At 41.6% G+C, this 18,663-nt stretch overlaps 1 protein-coding gene across 2 annotated transcripts in view; it reads left to right on the top strand.

The window, feature by feature from the left end:
- The first annotated feature begins 3,065 nt into the window (after positions 1–3,065).
- The window catches only part of LOC111153869 (STT3A, catalytic subunit of the oligosaccharyltransferase complex), a 26,296-nt gene continuing 10,698 nt past the window's right edge, over positions 3,066–18,663 (top strand). Inside the window, exons 1-10 of one of the 2 annotated variants that reach the window (XM_022513144.1) lie at positions 3,066–3,155; positions 5,374–5,499; positions 6,443–6,503; positions 10,555–10,676; positions 11,030–11,175; positions 12,352–12,442; positions 13,736–13,842; positions 14,465–14,629; positions 16,244–16,424; positions 17,190–17,345. In XM_022513144.1, coding sequence (XP_022368852.1) covers positions 5,412–5,499; positions 6,443–6,503; positions 10,555–10,676; positions 11,030–11,175; positions 12,352–12,442; positions 13,736–13,842; positions 14,465–14,629; positions 16,244–16,424; positions 17,190–17,345 — 1,117 coding nt within the window. In that variant the 5' untranslated portion in view covers positions 3,066–3,155; positions 5,374–5,411. Of the gene's footprint in view, positions 3,238–5,373; positions 5,500–6,442; positions 6,504–10,554; positions 10,677–11,029; positions 11,176–12,351; positions 12,443–13,735; positions 13,843–14,464; positions 14,630–16,243; positions 16,425–17,189; positions 17,346–18,663 lie in introns of both variants that reach the window. The other variant, XM_022513145.1, reaches the window with a different exon arrangement.

The raw sequence follows: 18,663 nt of genomic DNA, 5'->3' as shown, positions 1-18,663 counted from the left end.
AGAGCGAGAGAAGCAGGCTCCCTGCTGAGCAGAGAGCCTGATGCGGGACTCCATCCCAGGACCCTGAGATCATGACCTGAGCTGAAGGAAGTGGCTTAACCCACTGAGCCACTCAGACGCCCCTAAACTTTAATTTTTTAGAAGAAGGTTCTTATTTGAGAGATCACAAGTAGGCAGAGAGGCAGGCAGAGGGGGAGGGAGAAGCAGGCTCCCTGCCGAGCAGAGAGCCGGATGTGATGTGGGGCTGGATCCGAGGATCCTGAGATCATGACCTGACCTGAAAGCAGAGGCTCAACCCACTGAGCCACCCAGGTGCGTCCCAAAAAGGATGCTTCTTTTGTGTGGTCATGTGTATAGGGGACGTGGGTCCCCATTTTGTTCTCATAATTCTAGCCATGTTAGAAAGGGCAAAAACAAAGGGCATTGTTTGCTTTCCATTCAGCTTTTCTGAAAAAGTTACTTGAAAAATCTACCAAAGGGAAAAATAAATCCAAGAAATAGATGGCTAATTAAAACAAAAAACACCCTACCAAACATGAAATAGTGAAATAAGTGCATTAAAAAGAAATCTTGGTAACATAGCTTTGCAGCACACTTGGAAAGGCAGATGCTGGGGAGAGAATCTTCAAGAAGAAAATAAATACTGTTTCTCTGGTGCGCCTCAGATGAGATGAAGGTATGTGTTCTTTTGATTAATGATGTAAAAAAGGTAAGTAGCCACTTCAGGAAAGACCATGAGCTCCACAGTAATGACCTGACTCCTATAAAGCAAGCAAAAATAGCATTATTCTAAGCAATTGGTGGAATAGTAAAAATGGTGTTTCTGAAAGAGCCAACTCAAAACATTTGGTCTAGTAAAGCAGGAGGGAGAAGGATTAACTAATATGTTGAAATCATGTATAAACTCTGGGTTTACAGTAATTTTCCCCGTGACTTTGCTGTCCCAACTTTCATTATAGATAAGACTTTCCCTATCAATTGGGAGTAAAGAATCAGCCTTAAAAAAAAAAAAAAATCAGCCTAAAAATCGGCTTTAGGGAGTTCCTGGGTGACTCAGTCCGGCAATCGCCTGCCTTTAGCTCAGGTCATGATCCCAGGGTCCTGGGATAGAGCCCCACCACAGGCTCTCTGCTCAGCAGGGAGCCCGCTTGTCCCTCTCCTTCTGCAGCTCCCCCCTTGCTTGTGTGTTCTATCTCTGTCAAATAAATAAATACAATCATTAAAAAATCAGCTTCAGTTTTTAAACTTTGTTCTTTAGTAGTATATTTTGACTTTTGAAAAAGTTGACTTAGTTTTACCACCGGAAACTTAAAAGGATTCCCTTTAAGAAACATGTTCAGGGGCGCCTGGGTGGCTCAGTGGGTTAAGCCGCTGCCTTCCGCTCAGGTCATGATCTCAGGGTCCTGGGATAGAGTCCCGCATCGGGGCTCTCTGCTCAGCAGGGAGTCTGCTTCCCTCTCTCTCTCTCTCTCCCTCTCTCTGCCTGCCTCTCCAACTACTTGTGATCTCTCTCTGTCAAAAAAGAAAATAAAATCTAAAAAAAAAAAAAAAAAAAAAGAAACATGTTCAATCATTTTTAAAAAATTAATGAAAACCCAAGATCTTCTGTTCTTCAAATAGTATCTTTTTTAACTTTAAAGGAACCTAATTTTAATTCCTTTTTCTTTTTTGACAGAACCCACCATTCCCATTCTTGCTTTCCAGAAGCATTTATTTGAAGCTCCGCCATTCCTTTAGGTTCAGCTTTAGTTTCCGTGCGTAATAAAATTACATTGAACACATTGTAAAAACAAAACAAAAAAGCAGACAGCTGTTGAATCATAACGTTTCAGGGTCAACCTGGTCATGTGAATTGTGAAAAGCACTGATTTTGAAGCACAGATTCAAACGTGCTTTCCGTATGTTCGGTCGGCTGCATTCATAGCAGCGTCAATAGTAAGATAAATGAGTGGCATTGGCGCTGACTTTGAAGAGTTACCGACGCTCCATTTTCTTTAGCGGAGCTTTTGCCCACTGCAGTGTGTGTGCGTGTACGTGAGTGTTTGAGGGGCGATGGAATTGGCTGCTGAACTTCGTCCTTCGCCCTCTTCTCTACCCTCAGCATTGCTTTTTGGAGGCAGGCGGGTGTGGTTGAGCGGGAAAAAGTGAGGAAAGTGGTTAGGGCAGCTTTCCCTGGCAGGTATCTCACAAACAGGCGAACAGAGGCTGCGTGCTGGGTGTCCCAAGAAAGCCTGTCTACCGCTTGGAAGGGCTGCCTCTGCGGCAGTGGCTGACTACTAGTCAGACAGCGGAGACCCTGCCAGTTTACCGCCCCCCCCCCCCCCACGATCCCTTTAGGCCTTGGGATGCTCGCTCACGAAGTCCGGGGCTTAAGAAAGGGATATGAGAATTCGCTCAAGAATTGTTTTTGGCAGTGCTCCCGTAAACTGCGATAGACGAGAGAGCCCAGCCACATTTCTCGAAGCAAATGTGGCCGGGCTCTCTCTTCTATCGCAGTTTACGGGAGCACTGCCAAAAACAACTCTTGAGCGAATTCTCATCCTGTACAAGATGTAGCGGTCTGGACCAGAAACCGTTTGAGTTTTCATCGAGGATAGGTGGAAGAGTCTTCCCTCCTCTCCTTTAACTTTATGTTAGGTAACGGTCGATTTTTGCACTTTTCTCCCAAACTGAGACGAGAAGCCTCCTGGCCCTGTTTTGTGGGATTTGTAGATTCGGTTTATTGCTTCGCGTAATTTCCGCTTCTGGTCACATGACTGGGGTAAACCAGCCACACCTTCACCCCGCGACTCCTCGGTCTGCAGACCGACACGTCACTCCTCTGCTCTCAACCAAACTCTTCCGAGCACGTTCTTTCCGCGCTCTCGCTCTCACGAGCGAGCCTATCACAGCTCGGCGGGAGCACGAAGTCCCGCCTCCTGGCTGCTAAGTGATATCTGTATTGTCCAGTTAAGAAGTGGGAGCGCGGCTTTGTCCTCGCCTCTGTCTCTGACAGACAGTTCCACAATCCTATCTCTCCTTCGACGTGTGGTAGCTAACCTGAGCCAGCCAATGGGAAAAGGTCCAGGAGGCGGACCAGGCCGGTGCCAGGGTTGGGTGCGCCGCTGAACGGATGGCGGAGGGAGCAAAGCGGATTCCTGAGGAACGCTGGCCAGGTGAGAAGGCCTTAGGCTATAACTTGAGAATTAGCTGCAGATGCAGCCCAGGTTGTTGGTGGCGCTGAACGAAGAGCAGGAGGTGGGGCTCTAATGGCGGCGGGTGGCGTGTGTGAAGCGAAGTCCAAGGCCTTGCGGGGGAGGGGGCGTGGGATGTGGGGTGGAGATATCCTGGAAAGGAAGGATGTGAAGGTCCGGGATGAGGCGTACGCTTAGGGCCAGGAGGGCGTGCGAAAGATCGGATCCTGGGACTAGTCCCGTAGAGGAAAGCGCTGAGGATGCTGAGGGGGTGGGGTGCCGGCGGTGGCTGGTGTCAGAGGTGTTGAGTTCTGTGAAGGTGGGAGGCAGGGAGTTGGGACCTGCTAGAGTGAGCAGAAGAGGGGCGTGAGGCGGGGAGTACAAGAGTGAGAGGGTACGAGAAACTGTGTGGGCAAACTGGGCTGGGGAAGTTGCAGTCCTGGAAACTAGAACGAGGGTGGGACTAGGGCGCCACAGCTCCCAGGCACCGTTCGGGAGAGCAGATGCTAAGTGTATAAAAGTGTCTCTGCTCTTATTTACTTTAGCGATATGCTAAAATGACCAGAGAGCACACTAGCAAAACTGTTAATGTCCGGACTTAAATTACCAGTTCCCGTACTCAGTTTTCGGGTAGAAGTTCTAGTCCTCTCATTTCCTGCTGACTCTCCTGGGCATGTGGCTCCTATCAGCTCAGTGGTGTAACCATTTTTCTGTTTCAGGCATTCCAGAAAAACAGATACAAACCTGCGGGGTGTGGCAGGTGTATTGACATCCTGAAGTTAGATGTTTATTTTTGATTGCAAGATAGGGTGAAACGTTGGGGTTTTAATTTAAAAACACATGTAAAACTGCCCCTCTGGGACAGTTAATTATGGGAAAGATGTTGTTGGAGCTAGGAATGTATGATTCTTTATGCCTTCTACCTAGTCCCGTGTTATTTTTTCCTATCTTTTCCTCCAGTAATAGTGAGAAAAAGATTGGGAAAGATGCAGCTTCCTTTTTTCCCCTGCAGCCTTGAACAATGTTGCATATCCTTTATTCCTATATTCTTAATCGTTTGGCCCTCGATCAGCTTACGGTTTAAGAAGGTAGCAGTATATAGCATCTGCCTTCGGCTCAGGTGATCTTGGGGTCCTCAGATCGTGCCCCACATCAGGCTCCCTGCTCAGCAGGGCGGTCTGCTTCTCCCCCTCACCCACTCATGCTCTCTCTCTCACTCTCTCTCTTTCAAATAAATAAATAAAACCTTAAAAAAAAGAAAAAAAAGGTAGCACTATCTTAAACAGAAATAGCTAACCTCCTTCCTTCCATGTTTTATTTTAATCTTACTTTTTTTCTTCCCTGTGCTTTTCTTGCTTCAGTAGGAAAAATTCATTTTCTTTTGCCTTCAGATTGTCATCTAGTTCCATGAGCTGTCACTCAGATCAGTGGCTTAAATCAGCGGTGTCAGTTACAGGCAAGTCTTGAGACAGGCAGCTGGCATTGGCTATAGATCTGAGCAGTAGTTGCAGTGTGATATATGGAATTGAAAGTGCAGTGATCTGTGTATGCGGATCTCTCCCTCTTGAGTGCTTCACTACCTGCATTAGCGAACAGTCATGCTCTTTAGTTGACCCTGTGACCCCACTGGGATTTGGAACAGAAAGAACCTTGTAGCCAGTCAGTTGCTGCTGAAATGCAGGGCGGCCACAGATCAGGGATATTCAATCATGACTTCTCTGATTTCTGTTTTCACCTCTGTACTTAGTATTCATTTCCTGCTTTCTTTCGTCCATTTCTGCTTTTTTCTGGAATGCTCTCTTTCCTCATTTAATTATTTTTTTTCTCTATTTCCAATCTTTCCAATTTTCTTTGCATCTCTTCCCCAGCCACCTTTTTTCTATTCCCCTGTTTGCTCTTTACTCCCGTTGTACCACAGTATTCTGTACTTGTTCGCTGTGAAGGAGTGGGAAGCAGAATTACGGTGATAGAGTCCAGTCACTCCTTTTGAGTCTTGGCACATAGAGCCGACCTGTGCTTACTTCCTTGCCAGTCACTCATACCTCAGGCAAGGCTTGGGTGTCAGTGTTAGCTCTGACCCTCTCTGGCATGTTCATTAGCCCCTGTCTCCTTTATGGATTTTTGCCACCATAAAATAAGAAAATGAATTCGATAAGTTGAAAGTGTTTAATACCCTACACTGTTGACTTTTCCATTTCAGCTATTTGAGTGTCATCTGCTGCTACCACTGATGTCAAGATGACTAAGCTGGGATTTTTGCGGTTGTCCTATGAGAAGCAGGACACACTTCTGAAGCTTCTCATTCTGTCAATGGCAGCTGTGTTATGTGAGTGTGCGTGTGGACCTTGCTTTCTCTGGGGACGGAAAGGGGAAAATCTTAAAAAAAAAAAAAAAATCAAGAATGGCTTTCTTAAATGCCTGGTTCTTTTCAGTCGATTGTGATGTGTTCTTTCTACTCTTATCCGTCAGTATAATTTTTTGAAGACAAGATACAAGAAACACAGGATAATAGAAGTCAGGACTAGAGACCATCTGAGAGAGAATGGGAAACATGCTGTGCTCATTCTCTTTTCTCTTAGGACTGAAAGATATACTGGGGACCCTTGGACACTGAATTTTGTAAAAGACAATTGTCTTCAGTCTAGTTGCCTACTTTAGTATTTCTGAAAATCTCTTTAGAACTTATTCTGTTTTTTTTTTTTTTTTTTTTAGATTTTCTAGCTCTTGATGAGTCATGAGTATAGTCTTGATTTGCTTTACCTCTTAGTTTGCTCCAAAATAAAGATTACTTGTGGGGAGGGGAGGTCAACATATAGAAGAAATGACCATGTAAGTTGAGTGCAGTATTAATGGGTGAATGCATTGTTCAGCACCTTAATAATAAGGAGTTAAATGTGTCCTGCCTGTGTGGTAGGTGTCATTGTTAGGGGATAGTGAAATTCTTTTGTTTCCCCTATGTGGGAGAGATGGATAAATAATTTATTCAGGGGTCTCTCTCTCTCTCTCTCTCTCTTTTTCTTTCTCTCTTCTTTTTTTTTTTTTTTTTTGTTTAAAGTAAACTCAACCCCCAACATGGGGTACAGCCTGTGACCCCAAGATCAGGAGTCACATGCTATACTGACTGAACCAGCCAGGAACCGCCTATTTAGGAATTAGTTTATATTTCCTGTGACTTCTTTGCTTGCTAATACTGTTATCCCTATAATACATTAATCTACTATATTTCATGGCAGACTACCATTAAAATACTAACTCTCTTGGTTTTGCAGCGTTCTCCACTCGTCTGTTTGCTGTCCTGAGATTTGAAAGTGTCATCCATGAGTTTGATCCGTGAGTACTTTTGCTTGGACTGATGTTTGCTTTGGAGAGCTTTCAGGTTCATGGGTTTCAAATTTTACATTCTAATCAGCTCTTGGTGTTGGGGATGTGCTCCCTATATACTTAGAGCAAAAAACTCTCAAGTTTTCCGAAGGAGATAATTGCTTCCTTTTGAGACATTTTTGTTGGAATTAACCAAGTAAGTCTCTCGAACTCATTAGGTGGCTAGGCTAAGAGAAGTCTGGCTGCTCAGTGTGGCCCAGAGCAAATTGAGGGAAAGGGGCCTGGTGTGTGTTTAAGGCTCAAAAGAAAAATCACAAGTCTTGAACTTGAGATTTATGACTTTTTGTTTAACAGTTTATATGATAGGAATTGGGCCCTATTGGTTAAGTTCTAAGATATTGGAGAGAATTTAAAGCCATGAGTTTGATTAGGGATTTTAGGGGAGTATTCATTTTGTTTCAAGCACTGTTTCACAGTTTATTTCTAAGTCCTTACAACCCTGTGAGATGGAGGTGCTGTTTTCTCCTTTATATAAATGAGGAGACTGAGGCTGGGAGAGGCTGTTGAAGGCTACATGTTTGGAGGAGCCAAGATTTGAATCTAGGTTTGTCCATCTCTAGACACTAGAGTCACTATGCTGTATTGCCTTAAGTTTAGGCCTAATTAAAAATTTGGAAAGCCAGAATCATAGGTTCTTCAAGTGTTGTTAATATTTTAAAAATAGCATCTATCAGCTTATGGAGCATTGATAAAAGTTGATTTACAAATTTGTTATTTGTGTAGGTATTTGAAAGCACTTTGGAGGCACACAAGTACTTTCTTTGGGGCCTCTCAAATCAATTTATGTATTTTTTCTCATGAATGAGAAAACATATCCTTTTGTTTCTTTTCTTTTTTTTTTTTTTTTAAAGATTTTATTTATTTATTTGACAGAGAGAGAGAGAGAGAGATCACAACTAGGCAGAGAGGCAGGCAGAGAGAGAGGAGGAAGCAGGCTCCCCGCTGAGCAGAAAGCCTGACGTGGGGCTCAATCCCAGGACCCTGAGATCATGACCTGGGCCGAAGGCAGAGGCTTAACCCACTGAGCCACCCAGGCGCCCCTATCCTTTTGTTTCTGGATCACCAGACTGTTACAGCTTTTTCTCTGTAACATTGAGGCGAGATGGTCAGGGAAAATGAGACTGTCTGCTTTGTAGCCAGGGACCTAGAAGGAACTATAAAGATCTTGTGATTTGATGCTTTCTTTTGTGGAGCAGGAAACTGAGGCCTGTCTTGTGACCACAGTCCAGACCTCTTCCCACTAATTTATACTTTCTCTGGCTTGTCCTGCCTGCTCTTAGGTAAAGAACATAGTTCTCACATATGTTGACTGCCTGCTACCCTCATCCCTGTGTTTCTCTGACAGTTACCAAAATAACATTCATCAGCAACAAATAGAAGGATAGAGATTTCTGCCATCTGCTACTTCTGCTTACTTTAGCTGCTAAAACTTGACTGACCAAGAAGGAAACAGGATTAGAGGGATGGGCAGGAAAGGTGGTTAGTCATCATTACCTTTAGTAATTAAAAATTCCTTTTATTTATTTATATTTTTATTTATATTTTTTCCTTTTTCTTTAACTTCTTTTTACTTTTTTAATTAAACTTTTATTTCAATGTAGTTGGCACACAGTGTTCCATTCGTTTCAGGTGTACAGCATAGTGATTGGACAGGTTTATACATTATGGTGTGTTCAGCACAAATGTAGCTATCATCTGTCACCATAACAATGTTATTAAAGTATCATTGAATATATTCCTTATGCCGTGGCTTTCACTCTTGTGACTTATTCATTCTATAATTGGAAGCCTGTGTTTCCCATGCTTTTTCATCCATTTAGCCCATCCCCCCAACCTCTGCCCCTCTGAGCATCAGCTTGTTTTCTGTTTTTACAGGTCTGATTCTGCTTTTTGTTTATTATTGTGAGGTCATATGGTATTTGTCTTCGTCATCTGGTCTTTCTTTTAGCCCAGTACCCTCTGGGTCTATCCATGTTGCTGGAAATGGCATAATCTCATCTTTTTATGGTTGTGTAATATTCCATCTGTGTATATATGTATATGTGTGTGTATATATATGCCATATCATCCTTAATCCAGTCATATATTGATGGACTCTTAGGTGCTTTCTGTATCTTGGCTGCTGTAGATAATGGTGCAGTAAACATATGGGTGTATATATCTTTTCAAATTAGTGTTTTCATTTCCTTTTTTTTTTTTTTTTAAAGATATTTATTTATTTGACAGAGAGAGAAACAGCGAGAGAGGTAACACAAACAGGGGGAATGGGAGAGGGAGAAGTAGGCTTCCCGTTGAGCAGGGAGCCCAGTGTGGGACTCGATCCCAGGACCCTGAGATCATGACCTGAGCCGAAGGCAGATGCTTAACTCCTGAGCCACCCAGGTGCCCCTGTTTTCATTTTCTTTAGGTAAATTCTCAGTAGAGGAATTACTGGGTCATATAGTATTTCTGTTTTTAATTTTTTGAGAAAGCTCTGTACTGTTTTCCACAGTGGTTGTACCAATTTACACTCCCACCAGCAGTGCATGAGGGTTCCTTTTTCTCCACGTCCTCACCAATACGTTATTTCTTGTCTTTTTTATTTTAGCCATTCTGACAGGTGTAAGGTGATATCTCATTGTGGTTTTGACTTGCATTTCCCTTATGATGAGTGATGTTGACCATCTTTTCATTGTCTGTTGGTCATTCTTATTTTTTTTTTTTAATATTTTTTTCTCTTATTCTTTTAAAATAAGAAACTTAAGAGGTTATATACCTTGGACCTAAAGAATTGTGTCTTTCCGTGTATAACTCCAGGCATTTTATATCAAATATTCTTTTTAAAGATTTTATTTTTAAGTAATCTCTACAACCAGTGTGGGGCTCAAACTTAAAACGCTGAGAACAAGAGTCGCGTGCTCACCAACTGCACCAGACAGGCGTTCCTCACATATTTTTGTGTAATTTATATTTTTATGTTATTATGTGGGTGACGTACATAACTATTTTAGATAACATGAGTAGGACTTGTTGTAAGTTTAAGCACTCATTAAGAAGTTTTTGTTACGGGGTGCCTGGGTGGCTCAGTCGTTAACCATCTGCCTTTGGCTTGGGTTATGATCCCAGCGTCCTGGGATCGAGCCTCATATCGGGCTCCCTGCTCGGCAGGAAGCCTGTTTCTCCCTCTCCCACTCCCCCTGCTTGTATTCCCTCTCTCGCTGTGTCTCCCTCTGTCAAATAAATAAATAAAATCTTAAAAAAAAAAAAAAGTTTTGTTACTAAAAAAAAAGTTTGTGTTACTTAGTTGATTAAAAAAAATTGTAAGGTTGGGACGCCTGGGTGGCTCAGTTGGTTGGGCAGCTGCCTTGGGCTCAGGTCATGATCCCGGCGTCCTGGGATCGAGTCCCACATCGGGCTCCTTGCTCATCAGGGAGCCTGCTTCTTCCTCTGCCTCTGCCTGCCATTCTGTCTGCCTGTGCTTGCTCTCTCTCCCAAAAAAAAAAAAAAAAAGAAAAGAAGAAGAAAGAAAAAAATTGTAAGGTGTGTGGGTGTTATATCAACATCTTCAGAGGTGCTGATCACTTGAAGTTGTCCTTGTGTACTCCTGTGTGGCATCAAAATGTTCTTTTGTATGTTCCTATCTCTTGGAAAGGGCCAAATTTATTGGTGCCTGCATCTCAGGTATTTTGTGTTTGGTGCTTCAATTCTCTGACTGGTGCTTATGCCTGCTAATTGTCAGGCTGGTGAAGAAGTATCCTGCTTGGATTAGGCTCCAGTGGCAGTTCCTTTTTAGAGAAGCAGTGCATTAGTTGAGACAAGGATAGAGCTAGAATTGAGGGGACTTAGGGTAATGTAAAATGATTTTCATTCTTGGCATAATTTTTGGTACCAAATTGATTTTTATTAGAGTAATGGTTAAGTTTCTCAGTGGTGAAACCTGAGGAACAAAATTCTCTTCAAATTGGTACAAGTGTTTGAGTACGAAGGGGAGGAGACACACATCATTTCTTTCTTGCCCTAGATACTTTAATTATCGGACTACCCGGTTCCTGGCTGAAGAGGGATTTTATAAATTCCATAACTGGTTTGATGACCGGGCCTGGTACCCTTTGGGACGAATCATTGGAGGAACAATTTATCCAGGTGAGAGGAACAGGATTTTTAAAAAATTTTTTAAGAGAAGGCATTTCTATATTATGGAACAGTTTCCCTTATTTTTAATATCTTCGTTTTGTGACGACTGTAACTTCATTCTGATTAAGATTCCTAAAAATGGATCTTATGTATACAGGAGAACATGTATGGGAGTTGGGGATGGCTGGATTTTCATAAATTCTGGAATTTATAGGCCTACCACAGTTTCTGTGTTAGTATTTCTGATGGTTTGTCCGGATCTATGTTACCACTTTATTGATACTTCGGTTTTCTCTTTCTCTTTCCCTTAAGTTCATTGTCTCACTAAGATAACCTAATGGGTTTTCTTCTTCCTGTTACAGGCTTAATGATCACTTCTGCTGCAATCTACCATGTACTCCATTTTTTCCACATCACCATCGACATTCGGAATGTCTGTGTGTTCCTGGCCCCTCTCTTCTCTTCCTTCACCACTATCGTCACGTACCACCTTACCAAAGAGCTCAAGGTGAAGGATTTGGGTGATAGGCTTGGGAATGAATGTTGAACCCCTCTAGTAGATGCTAGAGGGTGGGGGACCAAGGGCCAGAGAAGGGCAGAGAGCCAGAGACTAAAGACAGTTTTGGCTAGGCTGAATTACTGGGTTCACTCCAGCCCCTTCCTAGAATATGTGGTTTCTCTGTATTAACAACTGTTTGTCCTTAGAGAGAACATTTGAAGGTCAAATGTAAATTTCTACATAAGGAAAAGAAAAACATTTAAAATATGAAGTGTGAGCTTTAGATTTTGAAGTTCTTACAACCTAAGGGAGAGGAAAAACACAGGAAGTGTTCCAAAATGGTTAATATTTCCTACTGGCAGTGCACATTTAGCAGTTATTTGTTGATTTTTTTAAATATTATTTAAAAATTATTAAACCACTGTTGTAGTAGGCTTCACAGTACTGACTCTCTATTTCTAGGTTCCAGATTGCTGATCCTGGCTTCTTGGATGCTATTCTTAGTTTGTGGCTATAGTGTCAGGGAGATACCTGAGAGGTGATAAACCAGTAGGAGGTCTTGGGACACTTGAGTTTAGTTTGGAAACCTTTTCATCCTTCTCTTTGCTGCCCTTCTTCCAAATCTGACTCTTTCAACAGACAAGTCCTTACTTGCTTTTGGAGTGATGAGTTGTATTTTGTTGTTCCTCTCTTCTGAGCTCACAGATTGCTTTGTGATATTCCAACTTTATTATCCAAGCTCCTGTCAGCTTTAGTCCAGATAGATGATCACCTTTTGGCTTTTTAACTTAGGTAATAATTGTCTTCCTTTGATTATCCTTGCATACCTTTGAGAGGTGTGACTGTTCAGCAGTATGCAGATATTGTTAGGAATAGTACTCATAAGCCTGGGAGTACTCCAGCCAAACAGCCCATTCTGGGGCAATGTCTGATGTCTGACAGCTTACATGATTTGTCTGTCCTTAGCAGATGTGTATTCCGTTTCAGAGAAACTGGTCTTATCACGGGGAATTGCTTGTGAAGTTTTTAGCTTTCTCGTGCTGCGAACATTTCTAGCACTTCTAGCATCACTTCTACCTTGGAAACTGTTGGACTGTTCTCTTGGCCCATTTTAAGTAGAATGGACTAGTGGATCCTCATCTATCAGGAGTGAATGATGTTAACTTCCTGTTACCCCTCTTAAAGGACGCAGGGGCTGGGCTTCTTGCTGCTGCCATGATTGCTGTAGTTCCTGGGTATATCTCCCGATCTGTGGCTGGCTCCTATGATAATGAAGGTAAGACTTCAAATGCTGAAGATGATCTGTTCATCTCATTATTCAGTAGCTCTTGAGGAAGTGAAGTAGAATCTGAGTTTGTATCTGATGTTTAGCAGTAGCAAAAATGGTATCTGGGTGAGAAGATTACAAATGGGAAGAAGGGACATCAGACAAATTTATAATCTCTCTTTCTGTCATTTCCTCCAGAAAGGTAGCTGGTAATTTTCCTTATGTAAGGCCTTTTGCTCTTCTCTGGATTCATAAAAGTAGAGTTAGTTTAGTGTTGAATGTTACTAATATTTTAACATTGTAATCATTTGCTTTGTTTTTTAGATAAGAGAAATGAATAGTCTTTTTAAAAAATATTATTATACATTTTTAAAAATTAATTAATTAATTAATTTTTAAAATTAATTATTATTATAGTTTAAATTTTTATATTATTATAATTTTTAAAATTAATTATTAATTAATTAATTAATTAATTTTTAAAAAGATTTTATTTATTTATTTGACAGACAGAGATCACAAGTAGGCAGAGAGGCAGGCAGAGAGAGAGGAGGAAGCAGGCTCCCTGCTGAGCCGAGAGCTGGATGCGGGGCTCGATCCCAGGACTCTGAGATCATGACCTGAGCCAAAGGCAGAGGCTCTAACCCACTGAGCCACCCAGGCACCCCTAATTTATTTTTTTAAAGATTTTATTTATTTATTTATCAGAGAGAGAGAGAGAGACAGCACTCAAGCAGGCAGAGTGTCAGGCAAAGGCAGAGAGAGAAGCAGGCTCCCCACTGAGCAAGGAGCCTGTTGTGGGACCTGGTCCCAGGACCCTAGGATCATGACCTGAGCTGAAGGCAGCAGCTCAATGAAATAAGCCACCCAGGTGTCCCTATTAAATATTTTTAAAAAGATTTTATTATTTATTTGAGAGAGTGAGAGAGAACATGAGTGTTGGGGAGGCACAGAGGAAAAGGGAGAAGCAGACTGCCTGCTGAGCATGGAGCCAGTGCTCTGGGATCATGATCAGAGCCAAAGGCAGATGCTTAACTGACTGAGCTAGCCAGGTGCCCTAAGAAATGGATATTCTTTTTTTTTTTTTTTTTAAGATTTTATTTATTTATTTGATATATAGAGAACAGACAAGCATGGGGGAGGGTCAGAGGGTGAAGGTGCCTGATACCTGACCCTGGGATCATGACCTGAGCCGAGGCAGACCCTTAACCATGTGAGCCACCGAGGCACCGCCAGAATAGTATTCTTAAACATTGTGCCAGTATGGCCTTTTATTGAATTGTTACTCTGTTCTTTCTGCAGGGATTGCCATCTTTTGCATGCTACTCACCTACTACATGTGGATCAAAGCAGTAAAGACTGGTTCCATCTATTGGGCGGCCAAGTGTGCCCTTGCTTATTTCTACATGGTAACTTTTCACTCCTTTCTTCCACGAGTGTCTCTGTTGGGATCAACTGATAGAAACTGGAAATAGCTCTTGGGCTTTGAGACCATGAATTGGAGGCTAGAAGTCTTTATTGTCTCTTGTGTCCCTACAAAGCCCAGTCCAAGGCAGGTGTGGATATCCATCCATTGTGTAATAGCAAGGTAGAGATAATGTTTTTAATTTTTAAAGTTCTCCAGATACCATATGTCCTTTGGGTACATATTGGTTATATTTTTTCCTGTTCAGTCTTATGTGTTCACTTAGACTTCTCTTAACTGCTTCTCCTTGCTATGAATCCTTAAATCCTCCCTATAACATTATAATCGATTGCATCTGGATTAACCCTGAGGGTTACGTACTTCTTTTGTGATCATGATGGCAGGAGGCATAGAGAATAGGGGATTGAGTTACAGTAATAGGTGTGAATTTGATTTTCCTATTTAAAGAAGTCAGTTATTTAAACTCTTTAAGTCACTTGGCATAAATGAAGTTTATGGTTATTGTAAAGAGATGTTCTTTGTAAGGTCACAGGTAATATCCGAAGTTATAGTGGGGGCCTGAGGAGGAGTACTGAGAGGAACTGTTCTTTTTTATCCTGTCATAGGTCTCTTCATGGGGAGGTTATGTGTTCTTGATCAACTTGATCCCTCTTCATGTACTGGTGCTAATGCTCACAGGACGTTTCTCCCATCGGATCTATGTGGCCTACTGTACTGTTTACTGCCTGGGCACCATTCTTTCCATGCAGATCTCCTTTGTGGGTTTTCAGGTGAGCCCTAGACTGAGTAGAGGTTTTTTTTTTTTTTTAAAGATTTTATTTATTTATTTGACAGAAATCGCAAGTAGGTAGAGAGGCAGACAGAGAGGGAGGAGGAAGCAGGCTCCCTGCTGAGCAGAGAGCCTGATGTGGGGCTCGATCCCAGAACCCTGAGATTATGACCTGAGCTAAAGGCAGAGGCTTTAACCCACTGAGCCACCCAGGCGCCCCAAGTAGAGTTTTATCTTCTTCTATGTTCTCTAAACAGCTCCAGCTAGCTTGATTTATCTTGGATTCTGATGAAGAGAGTAAGACTTACTCATAGTCTAATCTGGGACTGTCGTGTTAAACTGAAGCAACAGAATCATTGGTCATTAAAGTCTGCTTCCAGGGTGCGTTAAGATTTGTTGCATAAAGTTAGAATTGAATGACTGTTAATTTGGCTTAGGTTTGTTGGAGGAGAGACATTTTGAGCTGAGTTGATATAAATGCAAAGTTATTTCCAGTCCTTTTTAATGTTGATGAGTCCCTGTATTAGTAATGACCCCTGAACTTCTTGATGGGGCCTGTGTGAAAGTCCTTTAGGAAGCAGAACACAAACGTTTAAACCACATTACTCATAGTGTTAAGACACAACTGTGAAACCAAAGAATTAAGTGGTGTGTTTGATTTCTCATGTAAAATTCTGATAGAAATGGGACTCTTATTCAGAGGTCAGCAGTGTTTCCTTACTGATCACCTGCTGTATGCAATTTGCTAATCAGTGAAATATAAAAATTAAAAATATAGTCCTGGTCCTTAAGGGAGTTATAGTCTTGCAGGGAAGGAAAAACAGGCAGATGTCTATATTCGGTAATATAACAATTCTGGAAATGTAATTCCGAGACCAGCAGTGTCTGGGAACTTGTTAGAAATGCAAATTCTGGGGGCAGCTGGCTGACTCAGTAGAACATGCCACTTGAAGACCTTGGGATTGTGAGTTTGAGCCCCATGTTGGGTATAGAGACCAAAAAATAATAATAAAAATTTCAGTATTCTGAAGAAGCAAATTAACTCCAAATTTTTTATTAAAAACATATAAATTCTGGGGCTGCATCAGAGACCCACTGAATCAAACTCTAGGTGGGGACTCCACAGTCCGTCTTAACACTCTCTTCTTTGCTCTCCCCATGGTTATGGTGCTCACTAGTTTGAGAACCATTGATCTAAGCAAAGAAAGAAGTAGTAAGTAATGGAAGAGATCTAAAGTGCATTGAACATAGAGGGGAATAATGGATTTCAGTTTGGCAGATCAGGAGGAAGTGGTATTTGCATTGGGCCTTGAGTAATGAGAATTTCTGTGAACGCAAATTGTGGAAAAATGAGAAAATTGCTATCTAGGCTAAAAAAATAGCCCGAGCAAAGGCCAGAGGTATGATAATGATAACGTATGGCATGCTTTGGAGGACCCCAAGTACTCCTTGGAAAATGCAGTGGGCGAATTAGACCCTTCCCTCCATTGGCTAAATCCTCTGAGCCTCAGAACTCATTTGACCCTTTGTTTGGTCCAAACTAGGTCAGGATAATTCAGGTCTAGGCTGGATCCAGTGCTTTTCAGCATTGTCACATACATGCTTTTACCTACAGCCCGTCCTTTCATCAGAGCACATGGCGGCCTTTGGGGTCTTTGGTCTCTGCCAGATCCATGCCTTCGTGGATTATCTGCGCAGCAAGTTGAATCCACAGCAGTTTGAAGTTCTTTTCCGAAGTGTCATCTCCCTGGTAGGCTTTGTCCTTCTCACCGTGGGAGCTCTCCTCATGCTGACAGGTAGGGAAGGCTCACAGCTTGTGTGAATGGGTATGGAACATGTAGTAAACTTCAAAAATATGGGTTATTTCTTGACCACAGAAAGAGTCATTTTTTTTCCTCCCAAAATTATAAAGTTCTGCTTCCTTACATTCAGTCCACTTGTCACCCCAGTGTTTGGATTCTGTGTAGAATGTCTTGTTAGAGTAGCTCTTAATGTCAGAAACACGCTTGGTAAAAGGACTGTATCTCACCTTGCTAGTTTTTCTCCTCTTTTTTTTTTTCCTTTCTTCTTGGTAGGGTGGGAAAAATCAACACCGCTGGCCATATCCTACAAACATGGTCTTGTCTAATCCCATAGGCACTAACCCATGGCTGTTTAGCATACCACGTTTTCCTCACTTCGGAGCTGATCTGATACTGCCCATGTCTCTATGTATTGTCTACTTTGGAACAGCACTGGAGGATGGAGCTGAATTAGTTTATAGAGTTGGCCATGGTTGCCAAATTTGACCTAAAACCCTTGGAGGACGCACTTTTGCCTCCCATCTCTGAGTTTATGTACAGCCAGATTTTACTTTGCTAGCGGTGCTGACAAAAAGTACTCTCAACTTTGAAAGAAAGGATGGAATGATATTCTGAAAGTAATGATGGCATTTTAACAAAAACCTAATCCTTCTCTGTCTCAGAGACGCTTATTAAAATGGAAAATTGTGATTAGTTAGGATCAGAGGTTATTTTGTTTCAGGAATGATTGTGAAATGTTTGTTGCTTCTTTGCTGCCAGGAAAAATATCTCCCTGGACGGGGCGTTTCTACTCACTGCTGGATCCTTCTTATGCTAAGAACAACATCCCCATCATTGCTTCTGTGTCTGAACACCAGCCCACGACCTGGTCCTCGTACTATTTTGATCTTCAGCTTCTGGTCTTCATGTTTCCAGGTTTGTCTGCCTTGTTCTGAGGTGGCCTTCTTTTGTAAGAAACACCATTTGAGGGTGCCTGGGTGGCTCAGTGGGTTAAAGTCTCTGCCTTCAGCTCAGGTCATGATCCTAGGGTCCTGGGATCGAGCCTCACATTGGGCTCTCTGCTCAGCAGGGATCCTGCTTCCCCCTCTCTCTGTCTGCCTCTCTGCGTACTTGTGATCTCTCTCTCTGTCAAATAAATAAATAAAATCTTAAAAAAAAAAAACACCATTTGATTTAAATAAGTAAATTACCCTCATCCTTGTGTTTTGTTGTTTCTGTTTTTTCCCCTTTACCCTATGCCATGCAAAGGATGGCTAAGCATTTTTCTAATATTTGAGGCAGAGTAGAAGTCAGAAGTTGAACAGTTAGAGATGCTGGCAAGTTCAGAGCCATATAGTTTTCTGTTCATTTGTGTTATAAGTTAAAATTCAGCTTGCATTTGGATTCAGGTTTTGGTTTTGGTTTTTGAGTACTTTCAGTGTACCTCTCTCTCCCATTCCCTAACCATGACTCTTCTCTGTTTATTCCTTAGCAGTATTGAAGTTTGAGAATAGGCATGGCTGATTGTAAAGACTCAGCTACTTATGTTCTAGCCAATCCAGATATGTTTTTGGATTTACTAGAGGTGGGGTACTTCCTCCTTTTTTTTAAAGTAATATAACTTCTATTTTTTCTTATGAAATTAGGTTGTCTCTTGTAAAAACTATAGACAGGTTTAAAAACAGTAAAAATTTCAGTTCTCACCACATACCTATTGCTACTGTTAACATTTTGATGTGTATTGATCCAGTTATTTATTTATTTTAGGGTTGTTTTTTTTTGTTTTTCTGTAAGATTTTATTTGAGAGAGAGTGAGAGAGAGAGCACAAGCGAGGTGAAGGGCAAAGAGAGAAGCAGACTCCCGGTAGAGCAGGGAGTGTTATGCAAGGCTTGATCCTGGGACCCTGGGATCATGACCTTAACCGATTGAGCTGTCCAGGCACCCCTTAGTTATTTTTTTAATTAAATTTTTTATTTTTTATTTTTTTATTTTTTTAGTAATCTTTGCACACAGCATGGGGCTCAAACTCATGATCCCGAGATCCAGGATGACATGCTCTTCTGACTGAGCCAGCCAGACCCCCCTCATCCAGTTAATTTATTGAATAAAAATGAGATGATAAAGTTTCTCCCCAATTTTTTTCATTTTATAAAGATTCATAATTTCTGTTATTGAGTATTATTTTAGAGATATGATATTTAAATATATTGTGGTTTTTTTTTTTTTTTTTTTTTTTTTTTTTTTTTTTTTTTT

This window comes from Enhydra lutris, unplaced genomic scaffold (genome assembly GCF_002288905.1).
Source record: "Enhydra lutris kenyoni isolate GAN:26980312 unplaced genomic scaffold, ASM228890v2 scaffoldscaffold34, whole genome shotgun sequence".
Classification (NCBI taxonomy): Eukaryota; Metazoa; Chordata; class Mammalia; order Carnivora; family Mustelidae; genus Enhydra; species Enhydra lutris.
Note: the sequence above shows the minus strand (reverse complement) of the source record. Positions and strands in the feature narration are given on the sequence as shown.